Consider the following 26221-nt stretch of genomic DNA (forward strand, 5'->3'; position numbering starts at 1 on the left):
GCATAAAGAACATTTTTTTCTAAAAACTAATATTTATTAATTTTGTCACACTGTCTGGATTTGCTTCCGACTGAGTGCCAACCTTAGGACAGACTGTCAAGAAGCAGAGCAGAGACCCCAAACTGGTTGTATGTTCTATATCAGATATCACCAACCCAGTAACAAGTGTGAACTCCTAAATCACTATAACAGCCTTACCATAGAGTCACAGATGGTCCCTTGGGGCATTCCAGTCAATTTTGCCACTCAGGCAGGCTGGCCTATGTGATAGATGTCAGTGCTTAATTTGTAACGAAAGAGGTGCTGGAGGTCAAACAATTTTTTTTACATTCATAACTGATGCAGCAAGCCCAGATATGCTGAGGTTATAAACTGCCAAGCCTAGCCTTGGTGCAAATTAAGCATTAATAGATGGTCACTTTACACAAAAGATCACAAAATAGTCAGGTTACTTCCAGTCCTAAAAGACCAGTTACTTACCCCAGGTCAATGTGTACCTTATATCTCACACCAAAGACAACGCTTGTAGCCCCTATAGTAAATATCTAAGGATTTATTAATTAAGAAAAGAAATGAACGAGTTATTACAAAGTTAAAGCAGGCACACATATATACACAAATGAGTTACAGTCTCTAGTTTCAAAAGCTGACAGAATTGTAGTAATATGTCAGCTCTGAATGTCTTTTAGGGCTAATCCAGGTTAACCCTAGGAATCTTTGCTTCTGTTTTGTAGCTCTGGTCCTGTGAGAGTCCAAACAGCAAAAGATGAAAAAATTTCTTGTCAGCTATTTTTATTTCTTTTTTTCCAGAATTCAAGCTGATGGGACAAGCCCTTTTGCACATAGCCTCTTCATGGGTTTAATGGGGCAATTAACCAACTCTTTGTATTGTGATGTCCCACAATGGCCAATTTAGTTTTGATAGGCCTTCTCGATGGGCAGGAGATGATTCCTCCTGACTCATTTCAGAGAAAATATGTTTTACAGATACAAAGCAAAAACTTAAATATTACCTTATAGTATGTGATAAAGATATTATAAGTGAGCTTAATGCATGCAACAACTTACAAGAATTTTCTAAAGTCTAAACACCAAATACATTGTTATAAGTCCAATACCCATTGTAACCATACTAGTACATAGGTGAAGCAGACTAGTTTCCAGTGGTTAATTTGTCAGCGCTCGCCTGCGGCCTAAAGCCATAGCAAGACCAGGCAGTCCTGGTCGGCCAGTGTCACAACCTTTATTTCAAAAAATGAATAAAGATTATTTTTTCTCTAAAGAGGTTTGTTGACATGTTTGTGTTTTAAAACTTATTCCTTTAGTGCAGATTTAAAAAACTCTTTTCTGACATTTTTCCTTTACCACTTTGTGATAATCCACTTTATAAATTATCTAAAAACCGATCAAATTATTTTTCTCTAAAAATGTGTAAAAAAACTATATTTTCTTCTAACCTTAATATGTAAAAAACCACACATGCAAATCACCCTAAGTTCCCTAAAAATAAATATTTTTTTCAAAATGGCCAACCACACCAAAAGTGTGCAGGTACAAATAGGAGACATGGGGTGGGACATGAACCAGAAGTAGGGAAAGGGAGGAGAAACCGGTCAAAATTATATGGTGAAGAATGCTATAAAATTTTTAACTACTAACAGCTTTATCAATCACCTGACGAAAACATAAAATCATCACTGACAAAGTTTGCCATTGACCCAAAAATTGAGAGAGTGGAATCTTTGTGGACAATCCCTCTAAGGGCTGAAAGCTTTCCTTCAGCAGAACCCTTAATTCTGCCTTGTAGTGACACCATGCAAAAGACAAACAATTATGATTTACGTATTTTAGTGTTGTAGACTGCAATTAGACTAAACTGATGCTTTTAAAATGACACATTAGATGTTTTCATTTTTGACCCTTCTGGTGTCACTTTTAACCACTCCCAAATACTCTAGTTATCCATATACATTATGGGTTTGCTTGAATTAGTGAGAATTAGTATTCAGCTGCCAAAACTATGGCAATTGAGCCCACTTTCATTTAGACTCACATTTGATCATGAACAATGCCACAGCAGAAGTCAAACTGTACCTGGGAACAATTAATATGATAGTCGTTTGTCTCCATATTCAAGCTTTCATAAGGTTCAAAATCATCAGAGTACTCCAGAGGAGGTGAAATGCAGAGTCTAGAGCCACTTTCTGTTTTAATCAGCACAGGTTTCTATAAAAAGAAACAAACAAATCACATCTTTCTTCTGTTATTAGCACACTAAGTAAGTAGTTATCACATGCTTCGTACAATGCTATATCCATGCATATTAGATATAAACTTTAAAATGTACCTAGAAAGATATTCCTTCCCTAAGTTTAAAGGGATACCATTAACTTAAAAATACTCTCCCATGTGAAATTTTATCTACTATTGTTACAAGTATTAGCAATGGCTGCATTTGCACTGTAGAGCTGAATCAATCGGATTGCTCCAATGTAAGTAGCAATGGTGCAGTGTCTCTACATTAGCCATCCTGCTCACAATGCATTGGTTAAAAGTGTGAACCTGATCTTTGGATGTGTAAGCAGGGGAATATCAAATAAGAACAGGGTGGTAGCATTACTTCTGTATTGTCAATAGGGAGCCTATTATTGGATACTGTGTCCAGTTCTGGCGTGAACACTTCAAAGAGGATGTTGAAAAAATTAGAGAGGGTGTGGAAAAGAGTCCCAAGGTGTGAATCGAGGTTGGGAAATAATGCTTGATAGTGACAAACTTAAAATGCTCAATCTATTTAGTTTACCCAAGAGAAGGTTAAGTGGTGACTTGATCATGGTCCACAAGTACCTACAAAGGGGAGGGGGAAAGACATTTTTGATAGCAGAGGGCTCTTTAATTTAGCAGACAAGAAAGATAAGACAATCCAATGGCTGCAAGTTAAAGCTAGACAAATTCAGATTAGAAATAAAGTACAAATGCTTAACAGTGAGGGTAATTAACCATTAAAGCAATTATGTAGGGATGCAGTAGATTCCCTATCATGTGAAGTTTAGTGAACTCCTATCTTCACTTTATTTTTAAATACCATTTGACATCACAAGAGAAAAGCAGCTTCCCGAAAAGAAAGTAATGGAACAGATTGCTAGAAACCTGCTAGTTGACATTTATCTAATTTATGACAAGTTACTTAAGTTCATTACATACCAAAGTCACTTAAATAGAAAAATAGTGTAGTATGTTGGAATAGCTCAGTGCTTTGCACAATTCACATGTATGAAATTATCAGCACAAATAGGATTTAAACTATGTTCTGTACAGTCCTCAACTTTATTACACACTATAAACTTCAAATGCATAAGGAAATTTTATAGCCTGAACCCAGGAATGACTAATGATGTTAGGGCTACTTGTACTTAAAGTTAAGCATGTACTTAAGTGCTTTGTTGGTCAAAGTCTAAAACTCATTACTTTTAGAGCCAAATTCCTCCCAGCCTTTCCATAGTTACTGGGGAAAAGCTGAATACAGAAGCTACATTCAGTGTCCAAACTGTGTGTCATAACTGTACTCCATTAGGATTCTCTGTCAAATTGCAAGAAGTCACCCAAACAGCTCTATGTAGATGTATTCCAGCTGTCTCCAAAGTAGGAAACTAAATTAATAAGGGAATTCAGACTATAAAGTTGATATAAAGTTCCCATATGGTGATGGGACTGATATAATGTTTAGTCTAGATCAGAGGTTCTCAATCTTTTTGGGCTTAGGACCCATTTGTAAATGTTTATGACCTGTTGCGACCCAGTAAATAGTCCAGGGGCAGAGTAGCTGGGTGTTTTCCGTCGGATCCTGCCCCTGTGGGGGTTGGATCCTACCCAGCACTAATCCCACAGTGGTGGCTTCTGTGCTGTGGGGCTGTTTGGGCTTGGCTCTTCACTCTAGGCATTGCAACCTCCGGGGTTTCAGCACCACTCAGGTCTGGCCCTCCCTCTGACTGGACCAAATTTGTGAGCGAAGTTGTGACCTGACTCATGGGGTTGCAACGTCACTCACTCAAATTTGGCCTACCCGGGCTCCTGTCATCACAATACTGGGGCCAAACTTGAGTGGTGCTTGGACCCCAGAGGTTGCAGTGCCTGGAACAGGGAGACGAGCCCAGCCACCCCCTTGGGATGGGAGCTGCCACGTGATCCTTTGAAACATTCTGGGGACCCAATTTTGGGTCCCGACCCCCAGGTTGAGAAACCTTGGTGTAGGCTGCTCAGCTATCTTACCAGATATTTTAGAGGAAAAGACTGTCAGGTTTTTAGATCAGAGAAACTACTCTATGGGAAAATATGCTAAAGGTGTCCTTGTACCTATTGATAGTGACTGTGTCAAAATAATAATAAAAAAAATAAATAATTTAAAAAAAATTATGGGCCAAATGTGCAAAGTGTGATGAACAGATACAAGGTCTGGTAGTAAGAAAGAAACAGTTTAGAAATGCATACTGCTGATGACAAGGACGATATATATATAAAAAAACCCATACAGGTGGCTCCCTAGGGAGATGGTTAGTTGTGGCCTCTCACAAGATAATAGATTACTAGCAATATTTTATAATTTCAATATAACACAGTACTGAACATTTTGCTGAAAGTATAAACCTAATAAAGAAAAAGTTTTGTTTTTAAAAAATGTGTAGCAAGCTGCTCTCTGTGGTTGGATTTAATTTCGTTCGAGTAATGTTCCTTACACAGGATCTGATCCTGTTCCCATTAGTGCTAAAACTCCCAGGAATTTCAGTGAAACAGGTGTATGTACTATATTTTGAAGAAGTATAGTACAAAATTGATATATCAAAAATGAAGGCTGAAGAGATTTGTTAAGGCAAGTCACTGCTTGAGCGAGACGTACAAGTTATCAAGTTTATATCTATATGAATGATTGAAATCAGTTATTTCAATCATCTTGCTTAGAATCAATCCAGGCTGGAACTGTAAAATTTACAAATTTGATTAATTCTATAGCCTGTTCATACAGGAGGTCAGACTACATGAGCACAATGGTCCCTTCTGGCCTTAAAATCTGTGAAAATAAGCAGATTAAGTCACTGAAGGAAGATAATATAGCAGGCAAACAAACATTACGTTCATACTTCCACAAACTGGTTCCTGCAGCAATATGTTCTTTCTGCTCCTGGTCTAATCAATCGTCCCTTTTTCTGCTGTTCCCCCCTTCCCCACACCCCAACAACCTGAGGTGGAAATCACGTTCCCTCTTCTTTCCATAGGGATCCTATTAAAAATATTAGCTGTCTGGAGCATACACACTTCCTCTGAACCATGTCATAGCTACTACTGCAACTGGTGTCAAACTAAAACTTCCAGGGAAACGTTGTAAAATGTCATAGCTCAAGACATCTTACTGCACATACAGCCTACTGAATTCTGATAAACTGATCACCTGCAAGATTTTTTTAAAAATACTTTTTTTCCCGTGGAGTAAACAAGTGCGGGGCTGATGACCACTGTCCTCTCATGGGGAAGCAATATCCATTACCAGTACATGCTGCTCTTTTTCTTTAATTCAATAATGTAAGAATTCCCTACTGACTACTGCTCAGGCTAGAGGAACTGCACAGTGTGTCTCCCTGTATACCTGTGTAACACTGCAGAACTAAGGGCTGTAGTTAGGGTCAGGAAAGGGCCTCCCAACAAACTTGTTGCTGCCCCAATACAGTTCACCAAGGATGCATTCTTCCCTGCCACGCCATACCTGACGCCATCCTTTACGTTGGATTTTGCTTGGTGCAGTCTGCGTGCTGCGTCCTTGCAGTTCAATTTCTTTTACTTGGGCTGGCGTACCAGAATCTGAAACAGGAATTAGGAACAATCTAATTGACAACACATATCCTCTTTGGAGTTCTTTCAGAAAGTTTATAAGGCTCCCCAGGTCTGACACTTTTTTGATTCCAATGTCAAACAAAAAGTTAAACACAAGTTTGATGCTCCCTGGGGGTACCCAGGTTTGTGAGAAACCTCGCTTCCACCTGCCCTTAGCATGAGTGAACAGTGTTTGTGCCTGTTCGGGATCAGTGCCCTGATCCACTGGCTACTGGCAACACTAGCAACTACCTCCATAGGCTCCACTTTCTCTTTACAGGTTAGTGACAGGCACACACCAACCGAAAAATCCTTCAAGTATCCACTTGTAGTCTTCAGTCCCTGCCCAACTGGACACTCACAGAATTACCAGGCCCACTGATCCCAAAGGAACAGTATACCACTGCTTACTAGTTCACCTTGGAACACAGCTTTGCTTAGCACACACCACTTAGATTTGTTTATAGGAAAAGTATGTATATGTTTATTGAACAAAAGGTGGAGATTCATACAACAGCACACAGAAATTTTGGAAACAAAGTGTTACAAAACTGGGTCTTTTTAGGTCCCTCAGCCTGACATCAATTCTGGGCAAGATAGTGAAGTGGCTAATATGGGACTCGATTAATAAAGAAAAATACCAATCAACATGGGTTTATGGAAAATAGATCCCGTCAAACTAACTTGATTTTTGTTATGAGCTTACAAGTTTGGTTATAAAGGTAATAGTGTAACGGTCTCCACCTTCTGGGGGTACATATTAACACCCTCTGCGGGGAGGATGTAACTCAAAAATCCTGTAGAGGACTGGTCAAAAGTACATTTTTCCAACTTTGCAAACAGGCCATGCTTTTGTAGCCTTTCCAGGATGGAATGAACGTGGTAACAATGCTCCTCAAGACTGACATACTTGTGTTTTCAGACATCAGGATAGATGACTACATACTGATCCAGGATGTCTCTAAATATGTGTCATTCACAAAGTGTTGCAAAAGGTTGCAGGACCATTGGTCAACCTGAATGGCATTACTAAATAGTTGAAGTGGTCATAGCAGGTTCAAAATGTGGTCTTCCGTTCGTCCCCTGACCTGATGTGCATTAAGTTGAAGACTTTGGCAGACTGCACATGATCTACTAATTCTGAGATTAAGGGTACAGGATACCCGTTTCAGACCTTTACATGGTTTAGAGCCCACCAATCTACGCAAAGGTGTAGCGTTTTGTCCTTTTTCTTGACGAAAAAGACTGTAGCCCCTGCTGGTGAGGTGGAATGCCGGATGAAGCCCTTGGCCAGGTTTTCAAGGATACATTCACGAAGGGCTGCCAGTTCAAGCTCAGACATTGATCAGTCCATAAGGGATCTTCACCCTGGGTTGCAGATATATAGGGCAGTAATAGTTTCGGTGCAGAGGCAGCAAGTCCTCACTGTTCTTTTCAAAAATGTTCGTGTAATCCTAATGCTTTTCAGGGAAATGGGGACTCAAGCTTGGCAGTAATTCCTTCTGGCTAGCTGCCGCCGTCTGGAGTTCCCCCATAGGTGCTGTCACTTCTGACTGGCAGGAGCCCATAACCCTCTCCCAGTTGGCATCAAGAGGTCCTTGGATCACAGTAACTCCTTGTCTTACTATGCAAGGTGGCATACTGCATTCTGTAAGTGAATCCCAATCAAGAGATGAGCAGGGAGGCTGTGAGTTTAAACCAGTCACGAACAGCATGTTATGTTAGGGAACAAGTTTCCTGTTTACTCCAAGAAGTTTTCACCCCAAATCTGTTTGGCTTATGAATCAAATATACCATGGAGAATCTGTTTCATCCCACCAATATGCCTTTCACCCAAAATTAGAAGCTGCACATTGTATGCCTTCATGAATCAAATAAACTGGCTCTTCATATGTGGACAATGTCTCCTGTTCTATTGTAGCCCTAAAGAAGTGGTGAGATTTCAGATAAGATTGTATTTCGCCTTCTGTTCTTTAATATAAATAACTGAACATTATTTTAATGAGTCTACACTTTTTAGTGAGATCTCAAGAAATATTTTGGATTTTAACTAATGCTATCTGCATGGTCTCCTTTGTAAGTCTATGCAAACTAACCTAAGAGATTTAAAGCAACAAACAATAAAACAACAACTTTAAGCAATTGCTTGATATTTTAAACTTGTCCCTTTCAGACCAAACCAATCAACAGCAGGGAAAACATCCTTAAAAGTGCCTTTAAAACAAGTGTATCCTTACTCCTTGAAGCAGGGGTGGCCAACCTGAGCCTGAGAAGGAGCCAGAATTTACCAATGTACATTGCCAAAGAGCCACAGTAATATGTCAGCAGACCCCCATCAGCCCCCAGCACCTCCCGCAATCAGCTGTTTCGCATGCACAGGAGGCTCTGTGGTGGAGGGGGAGGAGCAAGGGCCTTAGGGGAAGAGGTGGAGTGGGGGCAGGGCCTGGGACAGAGCAGGGGGTTGAGCAGTGAGCCGTCGCCGCCCACCCTCCCCTCCCCGGCACATTAGAAAGTTAGCATCTGTCGCTCCAACCCTGGAGTCAGCGCCTATGAAAGGGCCGCATATTAACCTCCGAAGAGCTGCATGCGGCTCCGGAGCCACAGGTTGGCCACCCCTGCCTTGGAGGAAGGCTGGAAATATAATAAATGTGGTAGAGATACTAAAGAACTGAAGATTGAAGATCATAAGTAAATATAAGAAGAAATCTTGGTGATTTGTATTGTTACATGGTAGAACAGCTGAACCTCAGCCCCTAGTCTATGACAGTAGCTTGCAAGACTGTATGTTTTGTATGCAGTTACTGCCTAAAACATTGGTTGTACCTACAGTTTTACTGAACTGCTGATTGTATATGATATAGTTTGGGTGAATTAATAAACTGTTGACTGGTTAAAAATAACCAAATGTCCTATTTTAGAAATACTGTCCCAGGTAAACATTGACCTGAGAAGAACCTAGCATTAAAATTACTAAGCTAAAGCTCCCTGGACTCAGTAAAAAGAGGGTAACCTAATTACATTTCATTCTGATATTGGCAATAACACTTCTCAAATTGGCAAATCTAATTTGTTAGATTTCAGTTTTAATGTCCAAATGGCACCTCAGCAAACTCATAAAATCGACCCTCATTGATACTTATACCTTATCAACCAAATTTGTAATCGCCTCAAAGAATGAAATTAGGCTTATTTGACAAGATCTATTTTGATCAAACCATGTTGACTGGCATTAATTATATTCCTATCCTTCAAATCCTCATTGACTTAATCCCATATCAGCTTTTCCATTATTTAGCCCTGGATTGCTGTCAGGCTACTCATCCTGCTTGCACTTTTAAAATATTGACACATTAGTATTCTTCCAGTCTCCTGGAATTTCCCCATCATTACAAGATTTATTAAAAATGAACCTCAGTGACCACGTATTTTCTTGGACAACTCTAAGTGGTGAATGGAGCGGTCCAGTGGCTGGCAATGGGGGTGGGTGTGCAAGGTTGATGATAAGGCGAAGATGCAGCAAGTGGGGCTGGTTGCTCCCTCTTCTGGTCCGTCAGCACAGCCCTCGCTGCATGCCGGCTCCCAGCCAGCAGGGCCCTGCCCCCGGTTCCGTTTCTGACCAGCACTGGCTGCAAGCTGCAGTGGCTGGTGAGTGCAGGAAGGCGCCAGGCAGCAGTTTGTTATGTGTTGCCTCTGCTGCCCACCCATTGGCCCTTTATGTGCTCCCCCCTCACTGTCCTCTCCCTGCTTTGCCCCTTCTTCCCTCCCACCCCCCAGCCCTGCTTCTCTTCCATATCCCTCCCAGCAGGTTGCGTCCTGCTCTCAGTGCTGTGCGGAGATCTAGCCCCTGGTTGGAACACTCAGATCACTAACAGCCTTCCGGCAGGCTCCTTCCTTCCCCCACTGCCTCTGACTTGGCTGGTGCCCCAGGAAAACCCAAGACCCTCCAGCCCGGGGCGCTGGCCTGGAGGAGCCAAGCCCTGCATGTGCCAAAATCCCACACATCCCTGGCATGGGGAAGCCTCTCTGCCCTTCAGCTAAGTTCTGGAGTCGGGGAAAGTGATTTCCAGCCTGTTCACGCCCTGAATCTGTAGGCTCCACAGAAGCCCCCAGGACAGGGGCTTAGCACCCTCTTCACAAACCTCCACCAGCCTGGGTCCTGTCCCCAGGGAGCGCAGGGCCGCTCTGTCCCCTAAGCACCCTCCCTGCTGAGCCACCTCTCTGCTCTTGTTCGCTGAAGCCCCTGCAGTCAAGTTCCCTGGGCCCTGGTGCACAATGCATACTTTGGGTTTAACCCCTTCCTGCCCATGCTGTAGCCAGGGGACAGGAGGTGGTTGGGTTAATGTCGGTGGCCAGCAGCAGCTTGGAGGCGTTAGCTGTCTTTCGACTCTGTGAGGGCAGGAAGGGGCAAGCTGCTTTCAGACACATAGGAGCGGGGTGGGGGAGAAGAGATGAGCTCTGCAAAGACACAGGGCAGGTCATCCCTTCCTCCTCTCTTTCTCCCCTGCAGCTGGACGCAGATCCCATCCCTTCCTTCCCACACAGTGCCAAAAGGCTGCTGCTGGCCACATTCTGGTGTGAACCCTGGCAGAAATCTGGGGAGCAGGGGCATGTGACCCACATGTTGCCTCAGGAAGACATAGTACCAGGTACCAGGAGAGGCTGGTCTGTCCCAGGAGCCCAGCCAGGCATGGAGGGCAGAGAACATCAGGCAGGGAGGGTCAGGTCGGTCGGTCACCGCCCCCCCATGTGAGAGAGGTGTACAGGAGTGTGTGTGTGTCACCTCTTCCCGTGTCTGTGGGGGGAGGGTAAGGGTGTGTGTGTGTGTGTCACCCCTCCCTGTGTGAACCCTAAAGCCTTAAAGATAAGAAGGTAAATAAAAAGAATCCAGCTACGCAGGATTTCTTTTTAACAGGGTCTCAGTCAACTTGATGTTAATTTGAACATTTGGACTGCATAGTTCTGATTGATTACCATTGAACTCGCTTGAATACGAGTAATGTTACCAGATGTCCCCTATTACTAATGGACTGCAAAGTATTTCATCATCCTTAAGTGATGTGAGTGCACCATCCTACTTCTTTTCAAATATAGAACAGAAATATTTATTGAACACGCCTTTCTCTCTCTCTCTCTCTCTCTCTCTCACTCACACACACACACACACACACACACACACACACACACCATACCTTGATCTGAACTGACCAACACTTGAATGATTAGGGTATAAGGACAATGGCTACTAATGGATATGGCTTACCTCTAGAAGAGAGATTGTAGGAGGTTTGAGGCCTATGAATTAAGACTGGCATACCTGCTTTACACGGAGACACTTAAGCTATAAATAGATTGAGCTCTTTATCAAATAGAAAGTTAAGAGGTAACTTGGTACATAAAAAGATTTCTGATAGTAGAGGGCTTTGTATTCTAGCAGACAAAGGCATAATGATATCCAATGGATAGAAACTGAATTTAGACAAATACATAGGAGGGTAAAAAAAGAGAAAAAAGCAGTATTTGGTTACAACTATGTTGGTTTCAACACCTAGCAAACTAGAGCCCCAACTGTGTTAAATAACTTCAGCCTGGTTATGAACATGTTTAAGATCCAGTTTACCTTAAATACTGGATCTGTCTGGGGCTCCACTGAGGTATAATCAGCTTCCTGTTAGGATTGTCTCTGTAGCGTAGTATAGGCATTAGTGCTTTGATGAAGTGGTGTCATGGAGCCTCATTTTCACCACATTCAGCTGGTACTGTCTTACCACCCTTACTCCCTCACAGCTCACCTTCTTTAAAATCCAGTAGCCATGCCAATAGCTTATTAGTCTAATAAGCAAAGGTTTTAAATGGTGACTCTAGTAAGATATTGAGTAACTATTACTTTTAACTCACCATTTATCCTTGCAGTCTGCAACCCACATCTAAAGAATTCTTGAAAACTGGGTTTTCTGCGACAGTTTCTTGACTCTGAATTAGCTCCATTTAGATACAGAGAAAATCCTTGTTCTAAATGCTCTAGTTTGATTTGCATGGGGTCCTTTCTTTTCAAATGTCTCAATATCCTAAAATAGAAAGGACAGTAATTAATGTGATCTTCAGAAAAATATCTATGAATTAACAATAGATATATATTGCTGGGTTGTGGAACAAAAGAACATATTCACAATCTGAATCATAAAAGCTTCCAAGGTATAACCGCCCGGAGCTATTCTATTTCTACAGTTCTTTTATAGTTACAGACATTGTGACACCTATATTAAGGCTGCCCAAGCATTTCCATTCTAACCGATCATTTTTAGCTCCTTATACTTTTCTCAAAGTTTTATATTTTTAGCTGAAATTTAGAACATTTGCACTCAACTCAGGAAGCAAATTAATTTCTGAAACTTTCACTCAAAATCTTTATTAAATGGTTGAGCTGTTTTCAAGAATAGACCAAAAAAGTCACAATTTTCTGCTAATAATTGTGACTTTAAAAATAAAAAACTTTAGTAGTTCTGATAGAGATAATGGAAAGCTAACATTTGGCGGAGAAATCATCCCAAGTTCCATGAGTTTTTTTCCAGCAGTCCAGTGAATATCAGTTTGGATTCAGCAAAGTTGACAGTTCAGTAAAAACATGTTGCATGTGCATTTATTTTTATATACAGTAAAACTAATTGACAGTTCTCCACTGGCAGTTTGTACTGTATTACACAGTATTGCAACCCTGAAAGCTCAGAAATCATGAGTCAGACCTTCCTGCCCTCTCCCTGAAATCATGCTGTTGTCCCAAACATGAGTTTTTTAAAAAAAGAAGATCAGTCATGGTTTTTGTTCTGTCTTCTGATATTTGAACTCCTCCTGCCCACCCCAGTGTGAGTGCACAATACTTACAGTCTTGCCAACGCTTGCACATTTATCGTGAATAAGGCAATTTTGTCCCCTACTGAAGGCCCTCTTGCTAAAGAACCCAACTGAGATCAGGGCCTGTAATGGGGAATACAAAACCCATACTGAGCTTAGGCAGGAGAGGAGTGTGACATTCTCCTGGTGTTATCTGGACTGGTGATCTGCTAGGTCACTCCAACCCTTGGCTCTGGGAGCCAGCCTTACCCTGCTCCACTGTGAGAACCCCCACTCCTGGGCTGTTCTTGCACAGCCTCTAGCATGTAAGCTGCTCCCAGCTACGTGAGTGAGCACTTTTGGCCAGCCGCTGCTCGAGTTGTGCAACTGAATGACACTAGCCAATATCTCCAGTCCCAGACACAACCCTAGGAACCTCCATCTTGCAGTGTCCAGTTATGCCCACTGGACGCTGCAAACTTGTATGATTTAGTCAATTTAACAAAGAAATTGATATGTACCAGGCTTGTTATCCCCAGGGGAGTCTCTGACACTCTTCAAACCAAATGCACTGCTTCAGGCAGAACAAACAAACAAATGTATTAACTACAAAAGATATAATCACTTAAAATCTAAGTCAAAGAACAAGAAGTCAGATTTGGTCAAATGAAATAAAAGTAAAACGCATTCTAAGCTGATCTTAACACTTTCGGTGCCCTTACAAACTTAGGTGCTTCTCACCACAGGCTGACTGGTTGCCCAACCAGGCTCTCCCCTTTGATCAGCGCTTCAGTCGCTTGGTGGTGGTGTCTGTAGATGGAGGTGGAAGAGAAGGAGAGACTTTGCCATTCTCTCTTTTATCATCTTCTTTCTTCCCTCTTGGCTTTGCCCCCACCCCTTCAGAGTCAGGTGAGCATTACCTCATCGTAGTCCCAAACTGACCAAGAGAAGGGGGGTGACTCACTGGAGAGTCCAACAGATCCTTTGTTGCTGCCTAGGCCCGTGTCCTTTGTTCCTGGGAGGGTGGGCTGGGTTTGTCCCATACATGGCCTTATGAGGTGTGAACTGCCCCTCTGCTTCTGGAGAGTTTTGCCAGGGTTTGTTTTAAGCCATGACAACACGTTTTCAGCCTCATAACTACATACATGAAATTACAACCTATAACATTACTATAACAACAATGCTTAGTGCATCATGAGCCTTCTGAAGACACCCAACATGTAAAACTTTGCATTGGATACCACACAATCATATTAGAAGGATGAACATGGGGGTGCAGGGTCTTCCCCCGAGGTACAGAGCGTCACAAGGAGCATTTCCTATCTGCAGGCAAGCAGCTCAGCCACACCCACATGCAGCTGCCAGAGCTGCATATCATGGAGGTGGGAACTCACAGCTGCACCCAAGAGAGGAAACAAGGCATACTATAAAGGAGGGAGTGCAGAGAAGGTTGGAGTGGAAGGCAGAACGGCCTTGGACAGCGGAGGGGCAACATGCTGTACCAGGCTCCCTCCCAGAGCACAGTTAAGAGACTGAGACATACTTCCAGACACAATCAAAGAACTTCCCTGACCATGAGCAAACTAAGGGGGGTCCCAGTGAGGGCAGAAGCCACCCTCCAAAGAACCACACTCGGAGTCTGTGACAAGGCCCCATTATGCGAGGCAGTGTACAAAAAGTGAGAGGCAGTGAGTCAGGGCCCTCCTTCCTAGACAGGGCATCTGCCACCATGTTTTCTTTTCCCTTTATATGCACAATTTCCATATAAGATTTTTAAAGTATATGGCTTCAGTGCAGAAGCTTAGCATTTGAGCCTTTAGTTTTGCTTAGCCAGACCAATGGTGAATGATTTGTTAAGACCTTGAACTTCATATTGAAAAGTTAGGGCCTTAGTTGCTTAACTGCCCACACTATAGCATAGCATTCCTGGTCTATGATAGAATAATTCTGTTCAGTTGGTGTCAGTGTTTTGTTTAAGACAATTATGTGATTCTTGTTATTCTCCTGTTTGCATAAGCACAGCACCCAGACTAATGTCTGATAAAACATCTGCACACAGTTCAAACATTTTGTCAAAATTAGGGTTAGCTTTTTAGACAAGATCTTTACATGAGATTTTCTTTATCTTATCAAATCTTTCCTGGCATGCTTTCATCCAAACAACTTTGTTTGGCTTAGCCTTTTTACATAAATCTGTGATTGCAGATACATCACTGAACCCCCACACAAACCTTCTGTAATAATTTACTAGACTTATGAAAGATTGGACCTCTTTTTTGGTTTGGGGTACAGGCCAATTCACAATGGCTTTAACGTTAAAAGGATCAGGGAATATTTGACCGCCCCTGCACACACACCCAAACACACTGAAACAGTGTCCCAGATAATGAATTCTGGCTGCTCCAATTTTACACTTAGAGGTTTTATGGTTAGGCCTACCTCCCTGGGTTTTGACAGTACAACTCCCAAGTGTTCTTTGTGTTCAGCCCAAGTGTTGCTAAACACTGCAATATCATTCACACATGCTCTTGTGAAGTTCTGTTAACCATTTAACACTTGGTTAACCAGCCTCTGGAAGGTGGCCCCGGCACTAATTAAACCAAACAGTAACACTGTGAACTCATACATATATATCCTATATCTGTGATGAAAGCAGATTTTTTCTGTGCATTCTCATCCAAAGGGATCTGCCAATAACCTTGAGGTAAATCAAAAGAACTGAGATATTTAGCTTTGCTTAAAATGTCCAGCACCTGACCAATTCTTGGCATGGGATATACATCTGGTACTGTAACAGCACTGAGTTTTCTATAATCAACACAAAATCTTAATGTGTTGTCTTTCTTAGGGACCAACGTCACAGCTAATGCCCAAGAGCTGTCAGACTAGAATTACTCCTAGGTCTAACATGTTTCATATTTCTGCACAAATTTGTTTTTTACCTTTCCAGTGGCCTTATAGGGTCTGCTGGGAGGTGGCTGTCATCCTTTTGTAATGATCTTATGAGTTAGCAAGTGTCTTTCCTAGCTTATTAGAAAATACCCTTTTGTATTCTTGTAGCACTGACAACACCTCTGCCCTTTCAACTGGTGTTATCTCACTGCAGATATCAATGCTTTCCAGAGTTGAGTTATTTTGGCATTCAGCTATTAAATCAATGAGGTGGTGTGCATGCTCAAATAAATTGGTTAGTCTCTAAGGTGCCACAAGTACTCCTTTTCTTTTTGCGAATACAGACTAACACGGCTGTTACTCTGAAACCTTTCTACACAGCAGATCATGTTTACCATGGCTTTTCTGCTGTGATAGGCTTTAAGTCTGTTTACATGTCCTAGCTGTGGAACAGCATTACCATGAGGCTCTAACAGAATATGTATCTTCATTTACCACTTCTACCACCTCAAAGGGTCCTTTCAAGAATTTTGCATTTTGTACCTTTTCACAGGGCTTAACACTAACACCAATTTCCTATTACAAAAGAGCGTTTACTAGTATGTTTATCATAACACGCCTTTTGTTTGGATTGTCTGACTTTGAGGTTAGTTTGAACAATACCCATCATGTCTTTTATCTCCTTTCTGAACCCCTGTACATGTTCAGTCACTGGCTCCTCCTTCACCTCAGTGTTCCCTTCCCGGGAGACTCTGATGAGGTCTAGGGGGTCCCCTCACTTTCCTTCCATATAGGAGGTCAAATGGGGAGAATCCTGCTGATTCTTGGGGTACCTCTCTGTAAACAACAAAAATGGTAACAGTTCATCCCAATTTTGAACCCTTTTGTCTGCATACATTCCCAGCATGGATTTTAGAGTCCCATTGAATCTTTCCACCAAACCATTGGTTTCTAGGTGATATGGGGCAGTTTTTAGTTGTTTCATCCCACATAACTTCCATGGCTCGCTGAATAGCTGTGCCATGAAATTCGACCCATGATCAGATAAAATCCCTTTAGGGAGATCTGCTAAAGATGGTGAGAAGGGCTCTTGCCTCCGTTTCTGCCTCAGTACTAGACGGAGGTACTGTTTCAGGAAATCTAGTGGCAAAATCCACTATCACTAAGATATATTTATTTCCTTGGAGGGTAAGACGTGGCATAGGCCCACAATGTCCACTGCTACCCTTAGGAATGCCTCCTGTATTATAGGCAAGGAGCATGGAGAGATTTTCTGGGGTCCTGCAGATCTTTTCCTTTTTTGACATAATTCACAAGACCTGCAATAATTCTGCAGATTATTCTGTATTCCTGACCAATAGAAATTTTTCTTCACCCTGTCATAGGTTCTCTGTGCCCCCAAGTGACCAACAAAAGGAGGTCATGTGCTAACAATAATTCCCCATGGTGTTAGGTGGGCACAAGCAACTGCTTATAGGGTTGCCCAGGGCTTTTGTTCTTTCCCACAGAAGCCTGTATATACAACCTCCCATCTTCTTCAAAAAATCTCTTCCCATCTTCCTTTCCTGTGGCTCCCACTAGGTCACACTTTTTTATGCTCTCTAGAGTATGGTCTGATCTTTGCTCACCTGCAAAATGCTGGCAGCTGACAATTGGGACAGCTTCTTCAATCACAGGGATCACGTTCCCCGCCACTGGCCCTGAGAGCATGCTGCCTTTTATACTGTTTTTCAGGAGTTACCCTCAGTCCCTCCCATACCTGGAGACAGCAGAGGAGTCAAAGAGACCTTCTCTATCTCCCTCAGCAGTTTCTGGGACCTTACCACTCCCCTCTGGGATCACAGTACAATATTCCCTTTTGATGTAAGTTACCATATTAATAGTCTTAACTACATGAAAAAAATCATTCCCAACAAGCATTTCAGTAGGGATATTGTCCACTACCCCTACAGTCAAATCACTTTCTAAACCTTCCCACTCCACATGCTCTTTAGCTAATGGCACAGGAATCCTAGATCCTCCCACTACCACAAGCTCTGCCATTAGGCCAGGTAACATGTTAGTGTCTTGGATCACACTCTGCTTAACTAGAGGAATCTGTGCACTGGAGTCTCGCCACCCTATGCACTCTCTGTTATTGATAATCTTGATAACCTTAACAAATTTCATATCTAGCTCTGCAGAGCCAGCCCCCTTAAAACTCATCAGTAGGGCCCTACCAAATTCACGGTCCATTTTGGTCAATTTCACGGTCACAGGATTTTAAAATTGTAAATTTCATGATTTCAGCTATTTAAGTCTGAAATTTCATGGTGTTGTAATTGTAGGGGTCCTGACCCAAAAAGGAGTCATGGGCAGGGGAGAGGGGTCACGAAGTTATTGTAGGGGTAGCACTGCTGGGCAGCTTGAGAGCAGTGGCTGCTGACTGGTAGCCCAGCTCTGAAGGCAAAGCCACTGCCAGCAGCAGCACACAAGTAAGGATGGCATGGTTTTGCCACCCTTACTTCTGCCCTGCTGCCTGTAGAAGCCGCCCTCAGTCAGAAGCCGCCACTCTCTGGCCGCCCAGCTCTGAAGGCAGCAGTGCATAAGTAAGGGTGGCATGACATGGTATTGCCACCCTTACTTCTGCGCTGCTGCTGGCGGGGCATTGCCTTCAGATCTGGGCACCCGACCAACAGCCACTGCTCTCCGACTGCCCAGCTCTGAAGACAGCGTAGACATAAGAGTGGCAATACCGCAACCCCCCCTAAAATAACCTTGTGACCCCCCCTTGCAATTCCCTTTTGGGTTAGGACCCCCAATTTGAGAAACGCTGGTCTCCCCCATGAAATCTGCATAGTACAGGGTAAAAGCACACAAAAGACCAGATTTCATGGGGGAAAACGAGATTTCACAGTCCGTGATGTGTTTTTCATGGCAGTGAATTTGGAAGGGACCTACTCATCAGGTAAACTGCAGGTGCCTCTGGGGCTACTGTGCTGATGACAGCTGCATTAACATGGATTGGATAGGGCTTAGTTTCTTTCATCTTAGGGCACTGATTTTTCAGATGCCTAGTGGAGTTACACTGGTAAAACGTTCTTGGGCCCTCCCTCTTCACAGGAGGTTTGTGATGGGGATAACCAGGAGAGGAATAATTCTGGTGGTGAGGGAGGAGTACTTAGGCTCCCAACTACCCTTCTTTTTCCCAGGGGTAAAACAGGATCCCCCCTTTACACTGGGTTTGTGCGCCTCAGTCTGTAGCTTGCACTCATTGGACATCTCAGCTTGCTCAAAGGCATCAGCCAGCGTAGCCATCTCTGATAAAGGTTTAGCCCATAGGCAATTTTTTACATTGTTAGTGCATATACTCAAGAAATGTTCTTGAGCAATGAGATCAAGCAATCCGTCATAATCTGCAGCCCCTTTTCCCTTTACCCATTTTCTTATTAAGTCACAGATCTTATAAACATATTCATTATGACTCAAGCAAGCACTCCCTTTAAGATTTCTAAATTTTTCACCTATACCCTTCAGGAGTGATTTGAAACCTTTATAAAACTGTTTCCTTAAATTTAGAATATATCAAAGCTTCCTGAATTGGCATTAAATACATTCAAAACTTTAACAACAGTTTTGCAACCAGCGTGAGGACTTTCTTGTCCTCAGGAATCTTATGAACTTCACGTAGCTTTTCAAAAGTGGTGAAGTTCTCCTCAATGCAGTTTGTCTCCTTCTATGCAGAACATAACTGGTCCCAGCTGTGGATCATCTCGACTGGAGGATGTCAGTGACTCTAGGATCTTCCCACGTTTTCCTATCTGCTCCAGATTGTATTTTCTCTCCTTCTCCTCAGCTTCTTATTTCAATTCCACAGCTCTTATGTGGGTGGCTTCTTCAGCTTCCCGTGCAGCACATGCATCTTTCTCCTATGCGCCAGGGCAGCACCTGCTTCTTTTAGTCTCAATTCTGTCAGCCACTTTTGGTGCTGGAGTTCTCTTTTTCTTCTGCTTCCAGTCTGGCCCTCTCTAACTTTCCAGTTGTTTCACTGTTCATTTTTATGCCTTACTGTTTCTATTTCCATTACCCGAAATAAACAAACAGAAAACAACTGTAACCTCTGTTTGACTGTTTCTAGCTACCGCACTTGAGACTCACTTAAAATTGCTATACCAGTGCTTAAAGTGTAAACTTCACTTAAAATAACATACTGTGCATATACTTTGGTCCGCTACACCACAGTGACATTACCCAGGATACAATTTGGACTGAAGAACAGCTGTGTCCCATCAGTTCTCCAACCTGTGGTGCCTTTTACACTGCTTTGCTGTGAGAGTTACTACCCTGGTTTGTTCACACAAAGCCTCCAGCATGTAAATTACTCCCTCTTGCACTGTAACAATGCTACAGCCAGTCACCCTTTAATTACACTGCAGAGCAACAACAGCAAAGTCCCAGTCCCAGACTCCCCCCTCCACCCCAGAAATATGCATCTTGTACTGCCCAGCCCTCTCCTAGGCAACACAAGTGCATATAAAGTCCATCATTTTATTAACAGAAAATGATATGCACAAATCCGGTTATCTCCCAAAGACTTCAATCCAAGCACACTGGTTTAGATAAAACAATAAAACACGTTTATTTACTTAACTAAAGAAAGATAGATTCTAAGCGATTACAAGTAATGAGGCATAAAAGTCAGAGCTGGTTACAAGAAAATGAAAATAAAGAGTAACTAATACCTAGCTTTATAAAGCAGTGAGCAAGTGAAGGGTTCACGTAGCGTTCATGCACCTGGAAACAGTCAGGGCACACCCTGACTGTTGTGTAGGAGCAATGCACACATTACTCTGCTCTGTCCAAGGACATGGACCATGGAAACATGGACCATCTGGGAAGTCAAAATAAGGACATCAACCGTGGGAAGCTTCCTCGGCCTAAGCTCAAGGCCTGAGAACAAAGATTGTAGTAGATAGAGGCTAGTAAATAGGAATATTAATCAAAGTCACATTATTTCCTTTGTTGATGCCTTTTGCGGTCGGTTGGGGTATGTAATGCGCAGGGGGGAGAGAAATAAAAGAGAGGTGGAAAAGCTGACAGGGGCAATCCCGTCAGCAGACCAGCCTGCTTGCTTGCCTAAAGCCGTGTCCTGTCTTGTATTGAACCGCCACAACTGGCGCCCAAACGTGGGGCCCTCAGCACTCACCTCGCCCGGCAAGGGTTTCAGACGCATCACTCATCCGCTTCGTGGATCCCAGTGAGTATTTTTCATTGTGGTAAGTATGGGAAGCTCCCTCTCTGCTTTGCAAGTGCAACACCGCTGTGAGCTACAGTATTTGCTGTGTAAGGCTCAGCATGACTGTCCCACTTGAGAGCTCACTCTCCTGCTACAGGAGGTGAGTGCCCAGTGCCCGTGGTACCCTGAAGCTGGAACCCTTAAGCTAGCGGACTGGGAGTGGTTGGGCCAGACATTGCACAAGGAGCCTCGGGCGCCCGTGCAGGCTTTACACACCTGGCACCTCTGCCGCGACGCGACACAGCGTGTCGCTTCGGACAGGCCCCCCCCTGCACCAACAGAGGGGCTGCCGATCTCGCCACCCCCGTCCGCTCCTGCAACCATCCCTCCCCCTGCTTCGCCCCCAGGGCCTCTATTACCACCACCTCCCTGGCCTTCCCCACCGGAGCCGGTGTGTGATCACCCTCCCCCCGTGGGGCCCCATGCTCCGGGGCCCCCTGGAGGGTCATCCGCGTCTGCTCAGGGGCTTTCACTGGTGCAACAAATGGTCCATGCAGCGAAGACTCGCTCGGATCTTACAGCAGAGGAGCTGGCTGAGCTGGTCTCAGTCTGTCCGGTGACCTGGCAGGATGATGGCCAGGGCAACCAGGTTGCAAACTGGGTCAGTTTGCCTTACTCGGTGATCAGAGAAGTAAAGAAAGCGATTCGTGAGTTCGGTCTGACTAGCACGTATGTGCGTGGTCTCATTGAAGGGCTAGGTTCTGGGTATTCCCTGGTCCCTGAGGACTGGAAGGTGCTGTTGCGCATGATGCTGACACCTAGTCAGTATGTTATTTGGCTTAGTGAGTATCGGCAGATGGCGGAACGCCAGGCCCAGGTGTATAGAGAGCAAGGTATCATTTATGAGCACCTGGCAGGGGAGGGCCAATTTGCTACTGTCCAGCTGCAGTCTCAACTCCCTCAGGCCGTCTTCCCCATTATTTCCACCTGCGCCCAGCATGCTTTCCAGAAGGTCCCGGATTCAGGCAAGCCTACCAAAAGCTTTGCCAGTATCCATCAGGGTGCATCAGAGCCCTTTATGGATTTTACCAACAGATTACAGGAGGCTATCCTCCGGCAGGTGGATAGCCCTGCAGCAGGTCAGGAGATCCTCTTAAAAATGGCAGTTGAAAATGCGAACGAGGATTGCCGCCGTGCTCTCCAGGCGGCACAAGCCTCTGGGATTCTAGAGCTGTCGGACATGCTGCGGGCGTGCCAAAACATCGGCACCCAAGCCCATAAGGCTGGAGTTCTGGCTGCCGCCCTGTGGAAAAGCGGGAAGGAGGGGAAGCGTTGTTACCGCTGTGGTAAGGAGGGTCACTTTCAGCGGGAGTGCCGCTCCTCGGCGGCGCCCGCTCGCCCCTCAAAGAAGTGCCCCAAGTATAGGAAGGGCTATCACTGGGCTAATCAGTGTCGTAGCGGGTCGGGAAACCGCACAACGGGTCCCCCCCGAACCCAGGGCCAAACGGGGTGTTTCCCACTCAGACAACTGTTCCTCTGCTTCAAAACCCATAGACTCCATGAAGGCGGCGACTGCCGGAAGTGCAGGGCTTGATTTGATTATGCAGGAGGATGCTGACTTTCGGTTGCCGGGGAAGGTTTGCGCCATACCTACCCAGGTGACGGGACCTCTCCCTGCCGGATTTGTGGGTCTGGTTCTCCCTCGCTCACACGCTGGGAAACAGGGTTTTTGGTCATTCCAGGGGTCATTGACGCCGACTACACCGGCGTTATTAAGGTTCAGGTATGGACCCATCTTCCACAGTCGCTCCCGCATGGACGGTCAATTGCGCAATTGATTTTAGTCCCCTATCAGGTGCCAGCTGCGGAGGATCGAGCCTGGGGCGGAGGCGGCTTTGGATCGACGCTGGCTCAGTCGCCATCTCACAACATGTCCTCTCCACTTGTTGCTCTAACAATGTCGGTCCGCCCCTCGAAACCTCAGTTAACACTTCTCTTAAACAATGTTCCTTTTACAGGGCTGGTGGACACTGGAGCTGACGTTACGGTGATTCGCGATCCGGAGTGGCCGGTCAGTTGGCCAACAGTTCCTTCTAAAGAGTTGTGGGGGATTGGGGGTAGTAAACCTGGGCGCCAAAGTTTGTCTTGGGTCACGGTCTCTAAACCGGGAGGCCGTGCCCTTGCTACAATCCGTCCTTTTGTGCTCCCTGTCCACCTCAATATTTGGGGCCGTGACTTGCTTACAAAGCTGGACACCACCCTTGATATTAATATCTAATGGCCCAAAACCCTCCCACACGCACCTTGCCCTCCGCATTACCCTTGGTGTGGCAATCCTTAGAGCCCGTATGGATTGACCAGTGGCCCCTCCCTCTAGAGAAGCTAAAAGCACTTCAGTCGCTTGTGCAGCAACATTTGCATGCGCAGCGCTTGGAACGCTCCACTAGTCCCTGGAACACCCCGGTGTTCGTTATTAAGAAAAAATCGGGTGCATGGCGGCTGTTACATGATCTAAGGGAAATAAATAAACGCATACAACCCATGGGCCCCTTACAATTTGGCTTACTGAACCCGAATTTAATTCCTCAAACCGATCAGCTTTGTGTGTTAGATTTAAAGGATTGTTTTTTCACCATTCCCCTTTGCCCACAAGACCGCGAAAAATTCGCGTTTACAGTGCCACAATATAATAATCAGCAACCCTCTCATAGGTATCAGTGGAAAGTCTTGCCCCAGGGAATGCAAAATAGTCCGACCTTGTGTCAGCTTTTTGTGGATCGGGCCCTTGCCCCTTTTCGTGCCTGATACCCCACACTAAAGGTCTACCATTATATGGATGACATTTTGCTTAGTGGTCCCCAGGTTACGGCAGAACAGCTTGAATCTCTGTCCCAGATTCTCTGCCAAAATGGCCTATTAGTGGCACCAGAAAAAATCCAACGCTCTTATCCCTACCACTACCTCGGGCATAAGGTTTTACAAACCTATGCCGCCCCTGTTCGCCCCGAACTGGTTCTACCTCAACCCCTAACCCTTGTTAAATTACAACAGGTTTTGGGTCATTTAAATTGGATTCGACCCTACTTCCGTCTCCCCACATCAATGCTGCAGCCGTTGTTCGAGCTCCTACGTGGAGCTCAGGCACCGGGCGCAGTTATTGCCGTCACTGAAGAGCACCTTGCCTGCATTCGGCAGATCAATGCAGTGTTGAGTCAGCAGTTTGTGGATAGACTCACTGAGATCCGTCCCCTACGGTTGGTTCTCCTGGCCACCCCTCATACGCCTACTGCGGCTCTGTTTGTCCCTCATACGGACACAGCTGTCTCTATCATAGAGTGGATATATTTGTCATCCACTCCTCCTCGGGACATTTATCCTTATTTAGATGCCTTGTCTGATCTTGTTCGTAAAGCCCGCCACCGTGCAGTGCAACTCACGAGTACCGATGTAGTTGCCATTGTGTTCCCCTTGTCCCGTAGTGAATTTGATTCCTTGTGCCATACCTCCTTGGCCTGGCAGGTTGCTCTTTGTGATTATGTGGGAGAGATCTCTTATAATCCCCCAAAAGATCCCCGATTGGTAATTACCCAACAGGTGCCCCTAGTTGTCCATCATCTTAGCTGCTTTCAACCTATTGTTTCAGCCGTCACTCTTTTTACTGATGGCTCTCCACGTCGAGGTGTTGTCACCTATCAATTAGGTGACCCCCCTCATTGGCATTCTCGTTTTACGCTGCCTCAGCATTCTGCGCAGCGCTCAGAATTGGCTGCTGTTGTTTTGGCCTTTCAACTTTTTGTTGATTGTCCCTTTAATTTGATTGTGGACACCCATTATGTTTATCAAGTAATTGATCATTTACCCCTTGCCCTCATTACCCCTCAGGTCGATGCAGACCTCCTTCACCTGTTTTTGTCTTTACAGTATCTCATCACCACTCGTAATTTCCCTTATTTTGTTGCTCATATTTGCAGTCATACCCCTCTGCCTGGGCTACTTACTGAGGGCAATGCGTGCGCTGACCACGCGTTACATGGCGAGGTAAATTCCCCTTTTTCTGACCCCATTGAAAGCCATGCCTTTTTTCATCAATCTGCCTCTGTTTTGACCCGCCAGTTTCACATTCCTGCTGATCATGCACGCTCTATTGTTCATTCCTGCCCCCACTGTGCCGCTACTGCCCCTACCTTTTCTTATGCCGTTAACCCCAGAGGTACTGCAGTGAATCAGCTGTGCCACAATTCCGTCCCTATTAGTTTTTACATGTTTCCATTGATACCTATTCGGGATTCCTCTGGGCAACCCCACAGCGTGGGGAAGCCACTCCCAAAGTTATTCACCATTTGCTAGCCTGTTTTGCTGTTATGGGTCGCCTGAGCCAAATAAAAACAGATAATGCCCCAGCCTACTGCTCAACAGCCCTCTCCGCCTTTTGTGTCCAATGGGACGTCCGTCTCACACACGGGATCCCTTATAACTCCACGGGCCAAGCCATTGTTGAACGTGCAAATCGCACGCTAAAAACCTTGCTTGACAAACAATTAAAACAAGGGGAGCTGCGTCTCCGAACCTTAGGAGACATTCAGCAGCAATTGCATATCCTTTTGTTCACTTTAAATAATTTAACGCTGAACGCAGATCAGCAGACCCCCGCGGATCGGCATTTTCATAAATCCGAGGTACTGGAAAGACCGCATGTCTACTACCGTCAGCTGCCCGACCCGCAATGGCTGGGCCCAGTACCTCTAATCACTTGGGGTCGGGGATATGCTGGTGTGTCTCTCCCTGCAGGATCGTTGTGGGTTCCGGCCCGGTGTGTGCGACCGGCACTGAAGCAGCATGGCATGGCACCAGGGACTATCGAACCCCATACCGGAGTTTCAGCTGACCCTGGAGGAGAACGCGGTGCCTCCCGGGTCGACAACGAAGGGACGGAAACGGAAGAGGCGTAGTGTCCCAAGCCAGCCCGTGACATGGGGAGCAGTAAAAGCATTGGTCGCCGCGGCTCAACGATGGCTGGCAGCAAACCAACAGCTAGAGACTCCTGAGACTTTGTTTGTGGCAATTCTTGCCCAAATTACGGCTAATTCTGTATTGATTGTATGCCTTTTGTGCCTGCTATTTCCTGTAGGGGTTGGCTCGGGAGCGCTTTCTCCATTACAAGCCCGAATGACATATAACCTATGGGAAAGATTGGCTTCAATAGCAAATTTTACCCATTTTTGTTTATCTAATTCTGTAGCAGCCGGAGAATTGTTAGGTACATGCCTTATCCCAGTATGTCATCACCCTGAGGAAATAGGGAATGAGACGATGCTCGCTGCTTACGTGAATCTCTCTTCCCAATACTCTGGTATGGCTAATTGGGGCCCGGCCAACTATACTTTGCCTCACACAGCCATATCCCTCCACACACCGTACCCGGCCGGG

General features: G+C 44.8%; 1 protein-coding gene across 5 annotated transcripts in view; it reads right to left on the bottom strand.

Annotated features, from left to right (window-relative positions):
- Positions 1–26221, bottom strand: part of KATNIP (katanin interacting protein) — a 179513-nt gene that overhangs the window by 143731 nt on the left and 9561 nt on the right. For 4 of the 5 annotated variants that reach the window (XM_084642115.1, XM_084642113.1, XM_084642117.1 and 1 more), the window contains exons 3-5: positions 11755–11924; positions 5753–5847; positions 2095–2226 (exon numbers count right to left, since the gene is read on the bottom strand). In XM_084642115.1, the coding sequence (XP_084498241.1) occupies positions 2095–2226; positions 5753–5847; positions 11755–11924 (397 nt within the window). The remainder of the gene's footprint in view (positions 1–2094; positions 2227–5752; positions 5848–11754; positions 11925–26221) is intronic. The other variant, XM_084642116.1, reaches the window with a different exon arrangement.

Source organism: Lepidochelys olivacea (assembly GCF_965140295.1).
Source record: "Lepidochelys olivacea isolate rLepOli2 genome assembly, chromosome: 10".
NCBI classification, from domain to species: Eukaryota; Metazoa; Chordata; order Testudines; family Cheloniidae; genus Lepidochelys; species Lepidochelys olivacea.